At 49.8% G+C, this 17,565-nt stretch overlaps 1 protein-coding gene across 5 annotated transcripts in view; it reads right to left on the bottom strand.

Annotated features, from left to right (window-relative positions):
* Window positions 1-9,244, bottom strand: part of LOC101330266 (protein Shroom2) — a 135,852-nt gene extending 126,608 nt beyond the window's left edge. For 2 of the 5 annotated variants that reach the window (XM_019944706.3, XM_019944704.3), the window contains exon 1: window positions 8,886-9,244. In XM_019944706.3, the coding sequence (XP_019800265.2) occupies window positions 8,886-9,050 (165 nt within the window). In that variant the 5' untranslated portion in view covers window positions 9,051-9,244. The remainder of the gene's footprint in view (window positions 1-8,885) is intronic. The other 3 variants (XM_019944703.3, XM_019944707.3, XM_019944709.3) reach the window with 3 other exon arrangements.
* Window positions 9,245-17,565: the final 8,321 nt, after the last annotated feature.

A 17,565-nucleotide genomic window follows, 5' to 3' on the forward strand; every position in this document is an offset into this window, starting at 1 on the left:
AAAAATACGACAGAAAAAATTAGAGTTAGTCCAAAGGACTAAGAAACAGAAAGCTTTGGGACCTTCTTGGTGGTGCAGTGGTTAAGAATCCGTCTGCCAACGCTGGGGACACGGGTTCCAGCCCTGGTCCGGGAAGATCCCACATGCCGCAGAGCGACTCAGTCCATGCGCCACAACTACTGAGCCTGCGCTCTACAGCCCGCGAGCCACAACTACTGAGTCCGCGTGCCACAGCTACTGAAGGCCGCGCGCCTAGAGCCCATGCTCTGCAGCAAGATAAGCCACCTCAATGAGAAGCCCGCGCACCAAAACGAAGAGTAGCCCCCGCTTGCCGCAACCAGAGAAAGCCCACGTGCAGCAACGAAGACCCAACGCAGCCAGAAATAAAAATAAACTAATTAAATTAAAAAAAGAAAAGAAACAGAAAGCTCTGTTGTCTCCCCAACAATACCGTACACCTGCAGAGGTTAGAACACCACCTGCAAAGAAAGTGCCTAGGGAAAACCGTCTCCAACTCAGACTTGCACACCCAACAGTCCATTTACTGTCAAGGTAAAATAACGACATTCTCAGATAGAGAAGGTCTCAAAAGACGACCCACTGTGTGTCTGAATATAGTAAAAGATTTTTTGCAACTGGGGAAGATGCGGCGGATGAATCAACGATATGCACATAGAAAATCAGGCAAAGAAACAAAGCGTATCCTTACACTTGGTGGTTATGAAAACTTGTGCAGGAGAAATAATCGTAGTTTGCACCACCAGGCTCAGCAAGTGTTGGCACTGGCATTCAAAACAACACACACACCGAATACTGCTAACCAAGTGGTTCTCAAAGGGGGCAATTTATTTTATTTTTTTATTTTTTTGCAAATGCTGTAACATTTTATTCTGTCAATTATGAGACGAAAAACAAATTTTAAAAATAAATTTTGTCTTTAAATAACTTTTTCTACATATTAACAAGATGCTTTAGCATTTATTTTTTTTTGTATTCATATTAGTTTTTCTTTTCTAACATCCTCATTGGAGTACAATTGCTCCACAATGGTGTGTCGGCCCCTGCTGTACAACAAAGCGGGTCAGCCACCCGCATACATACATCCCCACGTCTCCTCCCTCTTTTGTCTCCCTCCCTCCCACCCTCCCTGTCTCACCCCTCCAGGTGGTCACAAAGCACTGAGCTGATCTCCCCGTGCCACGCGGCCGCCCCCCACCAGCCATCTTCCCCACCCATTAATCTGTCGACGGACAGCCAGGATGCCCCCAGGTCCTGGCCCCTGCAAAGAGCGCCGCAATGAACACCGTGGCACATGACTCTCCCCCGAACCATGGTCTTCTCAGCGCACAGGGTTGGTTTTTTTTTTAATTTTATTTTTTTTATTGAAGTAGAGTTGATTTACAATGTGGGCCAATCTCTGCTGTACAGCAAAGTGACCCAGTTCTACGCATAGAGACATTCTTTTTTTTTAATATTCTTTTCCATTATTGCTTGCCACAGGATACTGAATACAGTTCCCTGTGCTCTACAGTAGGACCCTATTGTTTATCCATCCTACATACAATAGTTTACATCTGCTCATCCCAAACTCCCAGTTCAAAGGGGGTGATTTTTGTCCCCCAGTGGACATCTGGCAACATCTGGAGACGTTTCTGACCATCTCGACTACCGGAGACGGAGGAATCTGTACTGGCTTCTCGGGGGTGGAGGCCAGTGATGCTGCTTCCACAGGGCACAGGACGGCCCCCCACGACAAAGAACTATGTGGCCCCAAACGTCAGTGAGGCTAAGGTTGAAAAAACCCTCTTCTAACCAAAATTATGATGTAGTTACGTTGGGAGTATGGGGGCCCAAGGTATGTGTCTGGGTAGCTGGTGTGGAAAAAAAGACCACATCTCAAGCTCCCACAGTGGGAAGTCAACAGTTATCCCGAAACGGAACAATGAAAGTAGCAGCCGTACAGAATATAGGCAAATGCCCAAAGAAATCAGCTAAAAAGTTTCAATAGCTTCTCTAGGGAAGAGGAAATGACAGTGGGGAACTGCTGGTATGATAACAAGCCCTGCAGAACTATTTGATTATTTCAACCCTGCAAGAACCACTCTGATAAAAATAAAAACAAATCTCAAAAAGATACAGTAAAAAAAAAAAAAGATACAGTAACATTTTGTGTCTTTCCTCCCTTGAATAAGTAAAATGTTGCCTTTAGAGCCCACACAATCTACCCTGCCTGGGTTCTTGTTGACCTTCACAATTTGCCTTTGATCTAAAAGTCTTAGTCACCTTTGGCCAAAAGAAAGACAATCCCAACCCTTCCCAGGCCACGTAGAGCACTGTTCTTCCAGACCCATCCCACAGAGGCGGCAGACATTACCTCCAACTTCATACCCAGGAGATTTCAGAAAAACAGCCCAGGTTAAAAAAAAAAAAAGTCACCTCTGCATTGCAATTCAGAATATCCTGGCTTTTCAGAACAACCTTAGTTGTTCGAACCTAAAATAAAGTTAGTCCAATTATTTTTTAACCATATCCTACCGTCGTCCTTCCACTAAGATACGTTCCCCCAAAGAGAGGCCTTAACATTCGCACTGGTCAGGGAAACAGGCTCCACCTACCACAGGGCCATGCAAATATCGAATCCAGCAAGGTAACAGGAAAACAATTCTTCCAGAATACACCCTCCCTCTGTTGAGCACTGGCAAGGTTTTAAAAAGACCAAAAGAGCAATATGCAACCCTGAGGGCTTTCAAAACCCTTCGTGTGGGTGGAAATTGCAGCTTGGAAGAGAGCGGCTTGCATAATTCCTCATCAAAGGATGGCCCCATGCCTGACTGCAGTGCATGAAAAGTAAAAGAGGTAAGACTGAATAAAAAGTCTGTTCAGCCTTTAAGTCCTTAAATTATCTCGTTGACTGTTTACACTGCGCCCAGTGTACAAGAAGAAAAGCTCCCCAGAGCCCCGAAGAAATCCTCAAATCCAGGTTCATTTGCATGCTGACACAAAGCAACTTCGGCAAGAGGACAGCTCCAAAATGCCTTCCAAGTAGAAAAGCCAGCCCTTTGCAAGCTGGGAGCCCAGTTTCTTTGGCCGAGAAATGGAAAGGTGAATTAAGAAATCCCAGATAGTTAGGACAAGGTGAAAACGGCTATTTTTATGAGCCTTCCATTCTCATTCTCTTCTACATTTAGCTCTCGGGCAAACCTGTTTTCTTCTTTTCAAAAGATGAGTGTTAGGACATGTTACGAAGCACTCATAACTGAACCAGGAAGGGCAAAATCCATCACGATGCAGGAGTGTGATGGACAGCTTACGTTTATAGCTTTTCACACTGTGGAAGCTTCTGGATTTATAGATGTGAGTCCTGCTGAATTAACTTCTACGAGAGGAAGAACCCCCCACCCACTGCACCTCAAAGCTCCAGCACCAGAGCTCGGGATGGGACTTGGGTCTCTCTGCCAGACTTCCCACCCCTGCACCCAAAACACCTCAAGAGGACCAGGGGTAAGAACTAACAGGACCCAGCTAGGCACAGGCTGGGACAGGGGAATAAAGATATATCTGCATGCCAGCTGGCAAGACAGGTCTTGCCTTTCCACCAACTGGAAAGGGGTTTCAGCACAGGAAAGAAAACTCACCCTTCTTTTTTTTTTTAACCGTACTATTAATTTTTAAATACAAATGAGTCTCTGGCATTACACTCCTCTGAACAATCAGCAAACTGCAGCTGGCCTCCAAGAGGCTGGGATCTCACAGTGCCCAGGAGTTGCCTCGGCCATAACAGTACCCACAGCACCTGGGTCTGCCGAGGAGGGGCGCCCAGCCCTCGCCCACCCACCATTTATTTCTATGGAGCCCTGGGAAAGCGGCAGCGGTCCTTAGATGGGTGCTGACGTGGGATTGTACTTCGACACCGACATCGAGCAAAACCCAGAGAGGCTGAGATCCATCGGTTCCCGATACACAGCTGAATTCAACACACCCCCCCACCCTTTTTCACAGCCTTCAGTGGTAACTGATAAAGAACTTGGCTCTTGGGGGCAAATATAAGGACGTCCAGACAACAACTTGTCCTGACCAGGGTTGCCAGGTCACCAACGACCGTGACTCAGCACAGCCCATGAAACGGAGCCCCTTTCAGACCACCGCGGAAGGGACCTCCCACCCCCAACCGACAGCTAGTCTCTGCCCCAAGCCTCCACCATCAGGAGCTCTAACGGCTGACACAGGACATGTGCCACCTGGGTGTGTGGGCCAACCCCCCCAGAAACGTGCCCCGCTTCCCCTCCACCCCGCCTTCAGTGTGCAGACCAAGAAGGACGTTTAAGGACACGGCCTGGCATCCAGCGAACGCCGCACGGTCCGAAGGCTCCCGAGAGGGTGCATAGGCTGGGCACCCCAAGCCCCAGCTCCCCCGCACCACCCCCCAGGACGGCTCTGGTCCCCAAAGGCAACCTGAAAATCAACGGGTTCCCAAAGGAGCCGCCCGTGGGACCAGGCCAGGCCCAAATTACTGTCCTCTTTGGAGCTCCTGGCTGAGGCTCTCTTGCATTCTTGGCGGGAAGGGGCGGGGAGGGCTAAGAAACGGTGAAAAGGAGGGCCAGGGGCTTCATTCCTTCCCCGGTTCACAAACATTCCTGAGGCCGAAGGGGGCCTGCTGACACCCAGCTGGCCCACTTAAGGTTTCCTAACGAATCCCCAAGGGCCCTCCCCTCCTGGAGTTCTAGCCCCTCCAGGGCCACGCTAGAAAGCAGGCCCTAGCCACGCCCACGGAACTTCTACACTTGCTGAGCTGATGGGGAAAGAAGGCGCCACGCACACAGCAGGACCACGTACAACATCGCACCTGCTTACACAGGTCCTGAGAGGCCCCGCGTCAAAGCACAGTCTCGGAAACACTAACAAGTCAGAGTCTTTGGAGCTTAAGGCACGGACGTTATTTCTGCTCCCCTCCGACAGCAGTATGAAACACTGGGGTTCTGTGTCTCTTCCAGCCCTGGTAATACCTCAAGCTGCAAGTCAGTGTCAATGGAACGAACGGTCACAAATCTGGTTGCCACCTTGCTGGGGGACTTCAAGTGTGCGCTTTGAATTCCAGGAATGCCACTCCCGGGAAGTCAGTATCCCTGTAACTTCAACCGACCCAGAGAAAAGGCAGTCCTCCCCGGGCAGCCCCGCTGAATGCCCATGAAACACAGCACTCGGGAGTTCCTGCTTCCATTTCCTTTTTCCAGATACAAAAATGCAGATGAAGCAAGTATTTGTTTGAGTTTTACTATGTAAATAAAGCCTATCACCAGGGCCAGCGAGCGCTTAGGAAGAAAACAGCCTTCCCGGCCAAAGCTGACTATGCCAGGGGCCTCTGAGTGTCTTCAGAAAGAAGAATTCAGCACACGCGTTCAAAGCTAAAATCCTTTCAAAGCTAAAGGGATGTACAGTCACTCTAGCGAGAGTGACCTGTGCCCGGGAGACATCTGGCAACGTGTGCAGACTTTTCTGGTTGTCACAACTGGGGGGTGGTGTCAGTGGGCAAAGGCCAGGGCTGCTGCTGGACACCCTACAATGCACAGGACAGCGCCCCCGCCCCCAGCAAAGACACATCCAGGCCAGAACATCGGTAGTGCCAAGGTTGAAATACCCTCATAGGATGTGACAAAGTTACTGAAGATGGCATTGCAAGGGATTCCAGACAAGAGCAGGTGGCAGCACGTGGAGAGAAAGCAGAGACGTGCAGGGTCAAGACCTGGTCCCGAGGACCCTTCTCAAGATTTGCCAGGTTTGTGACCTCAGGGCACACCACTGAACCCTCCTTGGCCTTAGCTGTTCCATCTACAAAATGGGCTAATGAAACTCCATCAAGGGGCTTCCCTGGTGGCGCAGTGGTTAAGAATCCGCCTGCCGATGCAGGGGACACGGGTTCAAGCCTTCATCCGGGAAGATCCCACACGCTGCGGAGCAACTAAGCCTGTGCGCCGCAACTACTGAGCCTGCGCTCTAGAGCCCGCGAGCCACAACTACTGAGCCCACGAGCCACGACTACTGAAGCCCACGCGCCTAGAGCCCGTGCTCCGCAACAAGAGAAGCCACTGCAATGAGAAGGCCGCGCACCGCAATGAAGAGTAGCCCCCCCTTGCCGCAACTAGAGAAAGCCCGTGGGCAGCAACAAACACCCAACACAGCCAAAAATAAATGAATGAATAAATAAATAAAATAAAAAACTCCATCAGGAGATCAGGGATTGAGCCAGCCTTGTTCTTGGCATCACTTCCAGTTCTAAGATGTACACTCCTATGAGGCTTTCAACTGAGACATCATCATCGTAAACAGAGTGCATCCTCCTACACTGGATCAAGCTTCTTCCAAGTCAGATTGTTAGAAATGAGCTGTATGATATCCCAGGGCTCTAATATGTAACAATTTAATTACAAGGTTTTTTAAATGAAAAAAAAAAAAAAAAAAAAGCCATTAGAAGGCCTATTATTTAACGAGCCCTAAAGATTTTTTAGTAGGTACTGGGAAAGGAAGATTCAAAGCTTGGATTCATCTACATTCTGGAGGTGGAACTAATTTCCCCAGTCTCCATCACAACAGTCTATTTCCATTTTTTAAGTGATTATAATGGACACGCTTTCCTTTATCCTTCTCTAATAATGTGACAGTTAATTACCAGCTGTTGGACTGTAAACATGCATCAGTGATGACTTAATGCAGGAGAAAAGACAAGTAGGTGAAATACTGCAAATACCATGCAATACAATGTGTGGTTAAGGAATATATACATGCATGTGTGAGCACACGTGTGTGCGCGTGTGAGGACACGTGTGTGCATGTGTACACAAGTGTGCATGGAAATCTGTCACAGATGTCCCAAACTGTCCTGAATCCTCTCCATCCTAAGCAAAGAAACCACATATCTCCAGGCACAGTACAGCACCTACAAAAACCAAGCAGCAGTTTAAGGGAGGGACATATGAGCATCTCAGATAAGACTCAGAAGCAGTTTTATTTCTGCAAAATCCTGAAGCACGATCTGGAAAGGCAGGGCGTGTACACCGCTACCAGCCTAGCCCTACCTACCCACACACCTTAGCAACTACCGTGACAGTCAACCCAGGGGCCCAATCAGGAGCAGACTGCCTGCCTCCTGTGCCCTGATTAGGCCCTGGTGTGTGTCCGTGGGTTTTACTGCCCACCTCCTTCAGTTTCTAGAACAGGGTCCTCTTGCACAAGCTGAGGAGAAACAACTAAGAACGCGTGGGGTTTTTTAGAACTTGAGGTACAGAGAAAGGAGGAGGTCCCCTTCTCCGGCTTCCGGTCAAACAACTGAATTTTAGAGTTTAAGTCCAGCTTTCTTACACTGCATAAGCCCAAAAAGCAAGATGTCATCTTAAATAATGTTTTACGACTTACTCCATCTGCTGTAAAGACAGGTCCGAGGAAGACAGGTTGAATTGCGCGCGCGCGCGCATATTCTTTTTTAAAAGAATCTGTAGAAACGATAAAAGTCTGAGTAACTTACCTGATATCTTTTTAACTTTTACCATCAGAAATGCCCGGTAAAACTTTTATTATTGAAAAGGCACAGGCTACTGTGCCTTAATACACGTATATGCAGGAAATGCCTGTGCTGCACAAGGTGTACACTCTATGGCTACTCCACCACATACATTTTTCCAAAGAATCCAATTCATTAATGGGTTTGCACATGGGTGAAACTTATAACAACAATGACAGCCTCTTTCCCCGGTTCCACATAAATTCAGTGCACGTCTCCCCTCAAAGTCTCTAGTTTTATAAATATAAAAATGAGAGAAAATAAAGATCAGAAGTTGAGTGTCTCATTTACTATCTAGACAACAAAGCCACACCGCCTCCCAAATTCAATCCGGTGGGGTGGGTTAGGAGTCACTTTAGTTCTTCCTGCTGTGGTGAAGCAGGAAAGCAGAGAAAACCAGTAAGTCACCTTCAAACGCTACTAGAAGCCAAGAATTTTTGCATTTTAAAGGGAACTTTGTCCCCAGGAATGGCGCGGCCCGGACCTTCCCAGAGAAACTGACCAACAGACACTTTTAACCAGAAGAAAACAGGACGACTGGTTTGCTGTCTGTGTGCTTTTTACAGGTTTATACGGGTTCGGCTGGTAAGTTTCAAGATGGTTTTCTGTTTCGAGACAAGAGAATTCAAAGTTACCCCTACACACACACACACACACACACACACACACACACACACACACACACTAGGAACTTATTTTGGGGGCTCAAACCCCACTTTCATAAAGGACGACGAAAAGTTTCAATTTGTTTTTGCAGGTATCCAGAGCGCCGTGGGTCTAGGGCTGGAAGCGAAAGTCAATAAATATTGATGGGCTTTCGGGAATCGAGAAGCTCGGCTGGCGGCAGCTGCTAGTCTGGGCTTCCTAGCGATAACGGGTGCAGGTCCAAGGGGTGCAGAAACAAATACCTAGACAGGCAAACACAGGTGGGGACGTCTCTGTCCACCCCCGGCACGTGGGAATGTCCCTCCCCGACCTCTGGGTAGGCCCACAGGTGTAGGCCGGCGCAGGCGAAGCCGGGAGTGACAGGGGACCCTGCCAGGCCCTTCCCAGGAGGGGGAGGGGAGGGGACCCGGAACAGGAGCCATTGAAACTGCGCGGCGCTGGGAGCCAGCAGGACCGGGAAACAACGCAGAGGGACCAAGGTGGCGCCCGGACCACACACCTATGCGAGTCCTACTACCCACGTCCTCGCAGGTGACCCGGGCGGACGCGCGTCCCGGGCCCGGGGGCGCGAACTGGACACCCCCTCCAGCGCTCCTACCCCCCAACGAGTCCCTCGGCCCCAGGCCACCTCCCGGCTGTCACCGTGCGTGTCCCGCGCCCTCCGTACCTTCGTGATAACCAGCGGCTCGCCGTGCTCGCGGCCGCCCTTCAGGGTGAAGCCCCAAGGGGCGCCGCCGCTCAGCTGCACCTCCACCAGGCGCCCGCCATCGGCCGCCCGCGCCTCGGCCTCTGCCAGGCGCTCTGGCCGCACACGGGGCTCTGCGCCCTCCATGGCGCGGGGCTCGGAGGCGGCGCGGCCGCTCAGGCCCCCAGGGCCGCCCGACCTGCGCCCATGCACTCGGGGGAGCCCCGGCCGGCCGAGGGCGAGGGAGGCTCCCGGCGCCCCGCCGCCGCCGGCCACTGGCAAACTTGCGCTGCAACTTGGGAGGAAAGTACCGGCCCCGGACAGGGAGGGAGCCGGGAGAACGCGCGGCGCGGCGCGGCGCGGCGCGCGGGGGAGGGCGGGCCCCGGAGGGGGCGGGCCCGCGGGCAGGGGGCGGGGAGCGGCGGGGTCCGGCGCGCGCTCGGGGGCTCGCGCCGCTCGGGGGGCAGGGGGCGGGGCGAGCGCTCGGGTTCCCGCGAGTTGCCCGGAGGGTGGGAGGCGGAGTGGGGGTAGAGGCGTGCCGTCCGGGACCCCCGCGGCCGCCGGCGGTGGGAGGGGCGGGGAGAGGCGCGGGGGTCGGGGGCGCGCGCCCGGGGCTCCCCAAGTCGCCCCGAGGCTGGGAGCGCGCTCAGGACTTCGCGCCGCCAGCCGAGTGCAGTGTACTGGGGGCCGGGGCCGGAGCTCACGCTCGGGGCGCGCGGAGGCCTGGGGGGCGGAGTGGGGGGCGCGCACTCGGGGTGAGGGGCGCGACCCGCGGGGCCAGAGGGCGGGCGGGGGCGGGGGCGGGGGCTCGAGGTCCGGGGGCCCCTCCTCCGTCTCGGGCGCCGGGCCGCCCTCGGAGGCTCGGGGCACGTCCGCTCGCTGTTCGGGTAGCCTAGGCGCGGCAGGTGAGGCGGCGGAAGCGCCCGCGCGGGCCGGCCGGGGCGAGGCGGGCCCAGCGGCGGCCGGAGCCCCCGGCGCCTTCCATCTTGGAGCGCGCGGCCGGCTGGCGCCCCCGCCTTTGTTCTCGCGGACCGCGGGCGGTGGGCGGCCGCGCAGGTGAGGCCGGGAGCGCCGCGGGGGTCCCCGCCGCCGTCCCGCGCCCACCCGCGTGCCGCCCGCCTGTCCCCGCGCCGGCCCACTGTGCCCGCAGCGCAGGGCAGCGGGATGGCGGGTCCCTGGAGCCCTCTGCGCGCGCCCGCATTGTCCGGCGCTGCAGCCCAGATACCGAGTGGCCGGTGTTGGCTCTTTCTGTAGTTACAGCTGAGGAAGTCATTGCGTTCAAACCCCGCTCTCCCTTTGGTACAATTGTGCCCAGAGGACTTGACGTATTAGGTATGTTACTGTTCTGTAGCTGGACGCTAGGAAACAGCTGGTTCCTCGAAGACGCTTCATCCAGGTGATGATGCAGGAAGTAGGTGGCAAGGACAAGCCAGGAGAGCGCAGAACAGAGAGTCAGGGGTCCCTGAGTCCTTGTCTGGGATCTGCCGCTGTAGAGCCAGGACGAGGAATCTCAGCAGCAGTCCCAGTGTCTTTAGCGGTCAAGAGAGATTTGCATTCTCTGGTTCTGTGGCTGATCAGTTGCATCTTATCCGGACAATTGAAGAAGGAGAGCAAGCTCCCCTGGGCACCGGTCATGGCGCTGGGCACGGGGTTACCGCCTCATAAATAACTCCAAGCTGCCGTGTCCAGAATGCCTCTAGTTAGAAGAATGAGGTGACTTTTCCTTTGTAAATGGAGACTTGAAAGGAAGGTGCCTGTAAAAATCCATCTCAAGTGTACCTTCGCTGTGGTGGTCACATTAAATTGCACAGGACTAAATACACGCCTATATATAAGCTTGGTGGATTGTATCAATTTTTTTTAAATAAATTTATTCCTTTATCTATTTCTTTCTTTATTTTTGGCTGCGTCCGGTGTTCATTGCTGTGCACGGGCTTTCTCTAGTTGTGGCGAGCAGGGGCTACTCTTCCTTGTGGTGCCGGCTTCTCATTGCAGTGGCTTCTCTTGTGGAGCACAGACTCTAGGCACGCGGGCTCGGTAGTTGTGGCGCACGGGCTTAGTTGCTCTGCGGCATGTGGGATCTTTCCAGATGAGGGCTCGAACCCATGTCCCCTGCACTGGCAGGCGGATTCTTAACCACTGCGCCACCAGGGAAGCCCAGATTGTATCAATGTTGACATCCCGGTTGTGATAGTATGTTATCATTTTCCGGGATGATCCCATTGGGAGAAGTGGGGTACAGGATACAAAGGAGGTCCCTGTATTATTTCTTACAACTACATGTGAATCTATAATTATCTCTAAATAAAAAGTTTAATTTAAAAAGTGGTTGGGGGGAACTTCCCTGGTGGTCCAGTGGTTGAGACTCTGCACTTCCAGTGCAGGGGGCACGGGTTCAATCCCTGGTCGGGAAACCAAGATCCCACATGCTGTGAGGATTGACCAAAAATAAGTAAACTAAAGAAAAAAAAAAGTGGGGGCTTCCCTGGTGGCGCAGTGGTTGAGTCCGCCTGCCGATGCAGGGGACACGGGTTCGTGCCCTGGTCCGGGAAGATCCCACATGCCGCGGAGTGGCTGGGCCCTTGAGCCATGGCCGCTGAGCCTGCGCGTCCGGAGCCTGTGCTCCGCAACGGGAGAGGCCACAACAGTGAGAGGCCCGCGTACCGCAAAAAAAAAAAAAAAAAAAGTGGATGGAGGGAATTACCTCGTGGTCCAGTGGTTAGGACTCCACGCTTTCACTGCGAAGGGCCCCGGGTCAATCCCTGGTCTGGGAACTAAGACCCCGAAAGACTCGTGGCATGGCCTAGATACATTAAAAGTGGATGGAAAAAATAAATAAAAAGATGTATATGATCAACCAAAAGTTAAAGGACCATATAAATGCACCTAGAGTTTATGCACGTCCCCTATCCCAAAACATGCTGCCCCCGGTTAAAGCTGGTATTGACAAAAATCTCAGTTTAGGGCTTCCCTGGTGGCGCAGTGGTTGAGAGTCCGCCTCCCGATTCAGGGGACACAGGTTCGTGCCCTGGTCTGGGAAGATCCCACATGTCGCGGAGCGGCTGGGCCCGTGAGCCGTGGCCACTGGGCTTGCGCGTCCGGAGCCTGTGCTCCACAACGGGAGAGGCCACAACAGTGAGAGGCCTGCATACCGCAAAAAAAAAAAAAAAAAAAAAAAAAAAAATCTCAGTTTAAATCTCAGATCTTACCTGGGGCTGAAATATTCAGACCATTAGATTCACTAAAGCATGAAATCATTGCCTTCATAAATCACAGCTGAAGTCGTCTTTAACATTTTATGTTCACTGTATAATCATTGTCAGATCACCCATCTGCCACTTGAAAGTGTTACACTGTCATTCCTTGAACTTAGGTGTAAATTTACCTTCATCCTTACTAAACATCATTCTGCTGAGTTTGTTTTTTTTTTTAATCTTCACATTAGGCCTCCCTTCCGAGTTAGCATCATTTGAATATTTATAAAGCTGTCTACGTTGACATTAATAAACATGATGAAAGGGACAGTGCCACGCCATGTGTGGCCTGCTGTGAGATAGATGCTCTCCTCTCAGCCCCTCATAAATCTTTCATCAACATTCTTGGGATTACACAGTTGAGCACATCTGCCTGTGGTCCTGTCACGCCTAAACTTCTGTATCATGTCTGACATATTATGACAAGACTGTCAATCTTGTGAAATTTTCACCGTCTTGTGAATGAAAGGCATAGTCCCAATTTATCAACCTTGCACCCCTTTTGAAAGAATTCAGTATAACATTGAACCAGTGTGGACTTCTAGTGGTGACAGCTTTCTCTTCTAGGAACTCACAGCTCAGCCAGAATTTCTGAGAGTGGAGTATGTTTGTCAGCACGTAGCTTTTGTCCTTCTGGAAAGCCCAGGGCACATTTGTTCTGTGTAGCTTCTCACTTTTTGGACTTTCATCTTCACTGCTCAGAACATGAGGCTGAGCATATACCCTCCGGACCCAAGGAGCATCCTCCAAGCAACCACGCCTAGGCATCCAATAGCCTCGGGTGTGTGTGTGCCACCTTTTCAAGTCTGAGGCTTGTTTCCTTTGATAGAGAGGAAATAGGTGAAATGAAAGTGAGCTCTGCTTTCACTTGCTCAACAGTCAATGAATTTGTCAACCAAGGGCAAATTGAACCGACTTTCAGAGATGTAATCAATAGCGAATCCTGGACTTCCCTGGTGGCGCAGTGGTTAAGAATACGCCTGCCAATGCAGGGGACATGGGTTCGAGCCCTGGTCCGGGAAGATCCCACGTGCCATGGAGCAACTGGGCCCGTGCACCACAACTACTGAGCCTGTGCTCTAGAGCCGGCAAGCCAGAACTACTGAGCACTTGTGCCACAACTACTGAGGCCCGCGTGCCTAGAGCCCGTGCTCCGCAGCAAGAGAAGCCACCGCAATGAGAAGCCCACGCACTGCAACAAAGAGTAGCCCCTGCTCGCCGCAACTAGAGAAAGCCCGCGGGCAGCAACGAAGACCCAACGCAGCCAAAAATAAATAAATTTATTAAAAAAAAAAAATAACTAGTCCTCCCTATGAAACAGAGCTCAAATTATTTTAGTTTTTTGTCCTAACAGGAGATTTATAATTATAAGACGTAATGGAGGATGGAGTTCCAGAATTTTGCTTTTACCTTTCACGTTGTAGGGCCAAGTACCCTTCAGTTAGTAAGATCAGGCTTTCCGAAACACCTTTCAGTGGGATATTTTTTAAAAGGCAGGTTTAGCCGTTTCCTACCTGACTCACAGTGTACCTGAGTTGGGGACCCTATGATTAAGACTGGTAGAGGGTCAGTCAAGATCAGGGAGCACAGGTATGGTGGCAGTTAGAGGAAAACTTTGACACAATGACTTTGCCCTTAGTCACCAATGTTTGTCATCTTATTCTTGATTCCTGCAAGGTATTGTTACAAACACTGGAATTTAGCTGCAGATCCTAGATAAAGCTGAGTCTGTACAACCCAGCAACCACTTTCTCCCTCTCACAAGGATTTTACCCTGGATCTTGTTATTACCTGGAATATTTACAGATCTCTAGGGGGGAGAGACTTCGTCTTTCTGTGCAGGGGACAGGAGGACAGACCGCTGGGTCTCTCCATGTGCCTGGCACCGTGATAGTATTTGTGGCCCCATCTTTGGAGTTTGCATCCTAGGGCCCAGCAATTATAACTGCAAACAAAGCAGCCACAGCAGCTGAGAAACAGTGACTGTCATTCACGGAGAGCCTGCTGGGTGCCAAGCATGTTATTCAGATGGACTCGGGTCCTCTCAGCAGATTTTCTCAGGGCATGCATCAGCCCATTTTACAGAAGAAGAAACTGAGACTCATCAGGGTTAAATAACGTGACTGAGGTCACTGAGCCCAGGTCCCGGTGAAGGACTCACACGCTACCACTCACGGGAACCAGCGGCAGCTCCAGTACCAGAGGGCAGTTCTCATTGAGCGACGGAGCTGACTTCCTTCTGTAAGATATTGATACTTAGGCATTTGACCACCTTTTGAGATTCCCTCGACCTTCAAATGCCAATCACCACACAGGCTGAAACCTTCTATGGGGAAGCTTTGCCTATAAAACTAGATTCTTGCTTAGGTCTGTGTGAGTCCCAATTCCTTTACCTTTAGGACATGTTCTTTAAACTGTTATATATGTGAAGGGCCAAGTTTCCTGCTGGCAACTAGAAGGGACTAAATAAATGGTGCTTAAAAAATGCACACACACATATATATATAACAATACCTAACTATGCAAATCAGGAGTCCTTAAAAAGAGAGTACTTAGCTGAAGCTACTATTGTAAAAGTTTTTATTAGGTTTTTTTTTTTTTTTTTTTTGGCTGTGCCACGTGGCTTGTGGGATCTTAGTTCCCGAACAACGGATCGAACCCAGGCCCTGGCTGTGAACGCTCCAAGTACTAACCACTGGACCACCAGGGAAATCCTAAACGTTTTTATATTTTAAAGTACATTTTTAGAAAGCCATTGCCTATTTTTCAGTTTTTGTTTTGTTCTTTTAAATGAAGTAGCCAAAGATATACAGACAGCTCACGGAGCTCAATATCAAAAAACAACCCAATTAAAAAATGGGCGGAAGACCTAAATAGACATTTCACCAGCGAAGACATACAGCTGGCCAACAGGCACATGAAAAGGTGCTCAACATCACTAATTATTAGAGAAATGCAAATCAAAACTACAATGAGGTATCACCTCACACAGGTCAGAATGGCCATCATCAAAAAATCTACAAACAATAAATGCTCAGCTCCGTGCTCTGTGATGACCTAGATGGGGGGGCGGGGAGGGGGGAGGGAGGTCCAAGAGAGAGAGGATATAGGTATACATACAGCTGATTCACTTCATGGTACAGCAGAAACTAACACAACATTGTAAAGCAATTTTACTCCAATCAAAAATAAATTAAAAAAATAAAGTAGCCAATGAGCATCTATTTCTTGAGCCCTTTTTACTTGTCCAACAGCAGGGAGGGCTTGCGAAGGAATGTAAAGGATGCCGGAAATATGAAACATTAACTGTGGCTGTGAGGGAAAAAATCATGAACCACCCTGAAACAATTAGAGCACAATTACAGGCAAAACGTCTTTTAGATGCAAAAGTTTCAGCAGGAAAGAAATCCAAGTAGAGAAGAGAAGGAAAAAAAAAAGGATGAACAAAACCATAGGTGAAATTTTGAAAAAAAAAATTTCATCTTTTATCGTGGAAATTTCAAGCAGACACAAAAATAGACCTCTTTTGTTTCATCCCTACCCACTTTTTTTTCTGTGAAGTATTTCAAAGCACATCCAGGAGAGAGTGACTGAGCTACTATCTTGCCAGCTGAGAGGAAGTAGGGGCGACGTTTCATCAGGTGGGGACCACACGAGCAGAGGAATGTTCTCTATTGTAAACGAGCACAGAAATTCCCCAATCCTGTTCATTCTGAATCTGTCTGAGCCCCCAGGCCCCACTCCTAGGGCGGGTGTGTATCCTGGGAGTTGGGGGCTGTCAAAAACAACTCCTGGGTTTCTGGCTGAAGTTACTTGAGTTGAGCAGCTGATACATGGAACTTGGGGCAGAAGAACAAGTGAAGGGAGCACTGATGGCTTTCATTTGGGCAGGTTGAATCTGAGACGGTTTAGCAGATGTTGTGTTAGTTTCCTAGGGCTGTCGTAACAAAGTATCATAAACTAGTTAAAACAGGAGAAATGTTTTCCCTTTGGGAGGCCTGAAGTCTGGAATCAAGGTGTCAGGAGGGCCAATACCCCGTATGGAGGCTCTGGGGGAGAATCTGTTCCTTGCCCCCTCTAGCTTCTGGTGGCTGCGGGCGTTCCTTGTCATTGCCCTGAAGGCCCACCTAGAGAATCAAGGATCATCTCTCCATCTCAAAATCCTTATATTAATTACATCTGCAAAGACCCTTTTTCCAAATAAGGTAACATTTGCAGGTTCCAGAGATTAGGACCTGTCATCTTTGGGGAACATTAGTTGGTTTACTGCAGATATGGAAACCACTCTAAGGTGTTCTAGACAATGAATGGGACTCTTCCTGTTAGTGTGGGAAAAGCCTGGCTAAAGGTCCGCAGCTTGCTGGTGGTCCTAAGTGCTCTCTTGAGGGCCAGCAGAACAGGCTAGCTCTTTGCTGACTTCAGGTGGTACCTAGGGAAGCCTGGTCCCACCCTCAAGCCAGGTGAGGACTGCTCCAAGGGAAGCCCTCATAAAGATTCGGGATACCTGGGACTTCCCTGGTAGTCCAGTGGCTGAGACTCTGCACTCCCAATTCAGGGGGCCAGAGTCTGATCCCTGGTCAGTAAGCTGGCTCCTATATGCCACAGCTAAAGATCCCATGTGCTGCAACTAAGACCCGGGGCAGCCAAATAAATAAATATTAAAAAAAAAAAAAAAAGATTTGGGATACCTACGGGCAGAAGACCTAAATAGACATTTGTTCAAAGAAGACATACAGATGGCCAACAGGCACATGAAAAGATGCTCAACATCGCTGATTATTAGAGAAACGCAAATCAAAACCACAATGAGGCAACACCTCACACCAGTCAGAATGGCCAGCATCAAAAAGTCTACAAAAAAAAAAAAAAAAAAAAAAAAAAAGTCTACAAACGATAAACGCTGGAGAGGGTGTGGAGAAAAGGGAACCCTTGTACACTGTTGGTGGGAATGTAAATTGGTTCAGTCACTGTGGAAAACAGCTCAGAAAACTAAAAATAGAGTTACCATATGATCCAGCAGTCCCACTCCTGGGTATATATCCAAAAAACCCAAAAACACTAATTTGAAAAGATACATGTGCCCCGTTGTTCATAGCAGCACTATTTACAATAGCCAAGACATGAAAGCAACCTAAGTGTCCATCAACAGAAGAATGGAGAAAGAAGATGTGGCATATATATATATATATATATATATATATATATATATATATATATAACAATGGAATACTACTCAGCCATAAAAAAGAATGAAGTAATGCCGTTTGCAGCAACATGGATGGACCTAGAGATTATCATACTAAATGAAGTAAGTCAGACAAAGAAAGACAAATATCATACGATATCACTTACAAGTGGAATCTAAAGAATAATACAAATGAATCTATATACAAAACAGACACAGTCTC

Source organism: Tursiops truncatus, chromosome Y, assembly GCF_011762595.2.
Source record: "Tursiops truncatus isolate mTurTru1 chromosome Y, mTurTru1.mat.Y, whole genome shotgun sequence".
Classification (NCBI taxonomy): Eukaryota; Metazoa; Chordata; class Mammalia; order Artiodactyla; family Delphinidae; genus Tursiops; species Tursiops truncatus.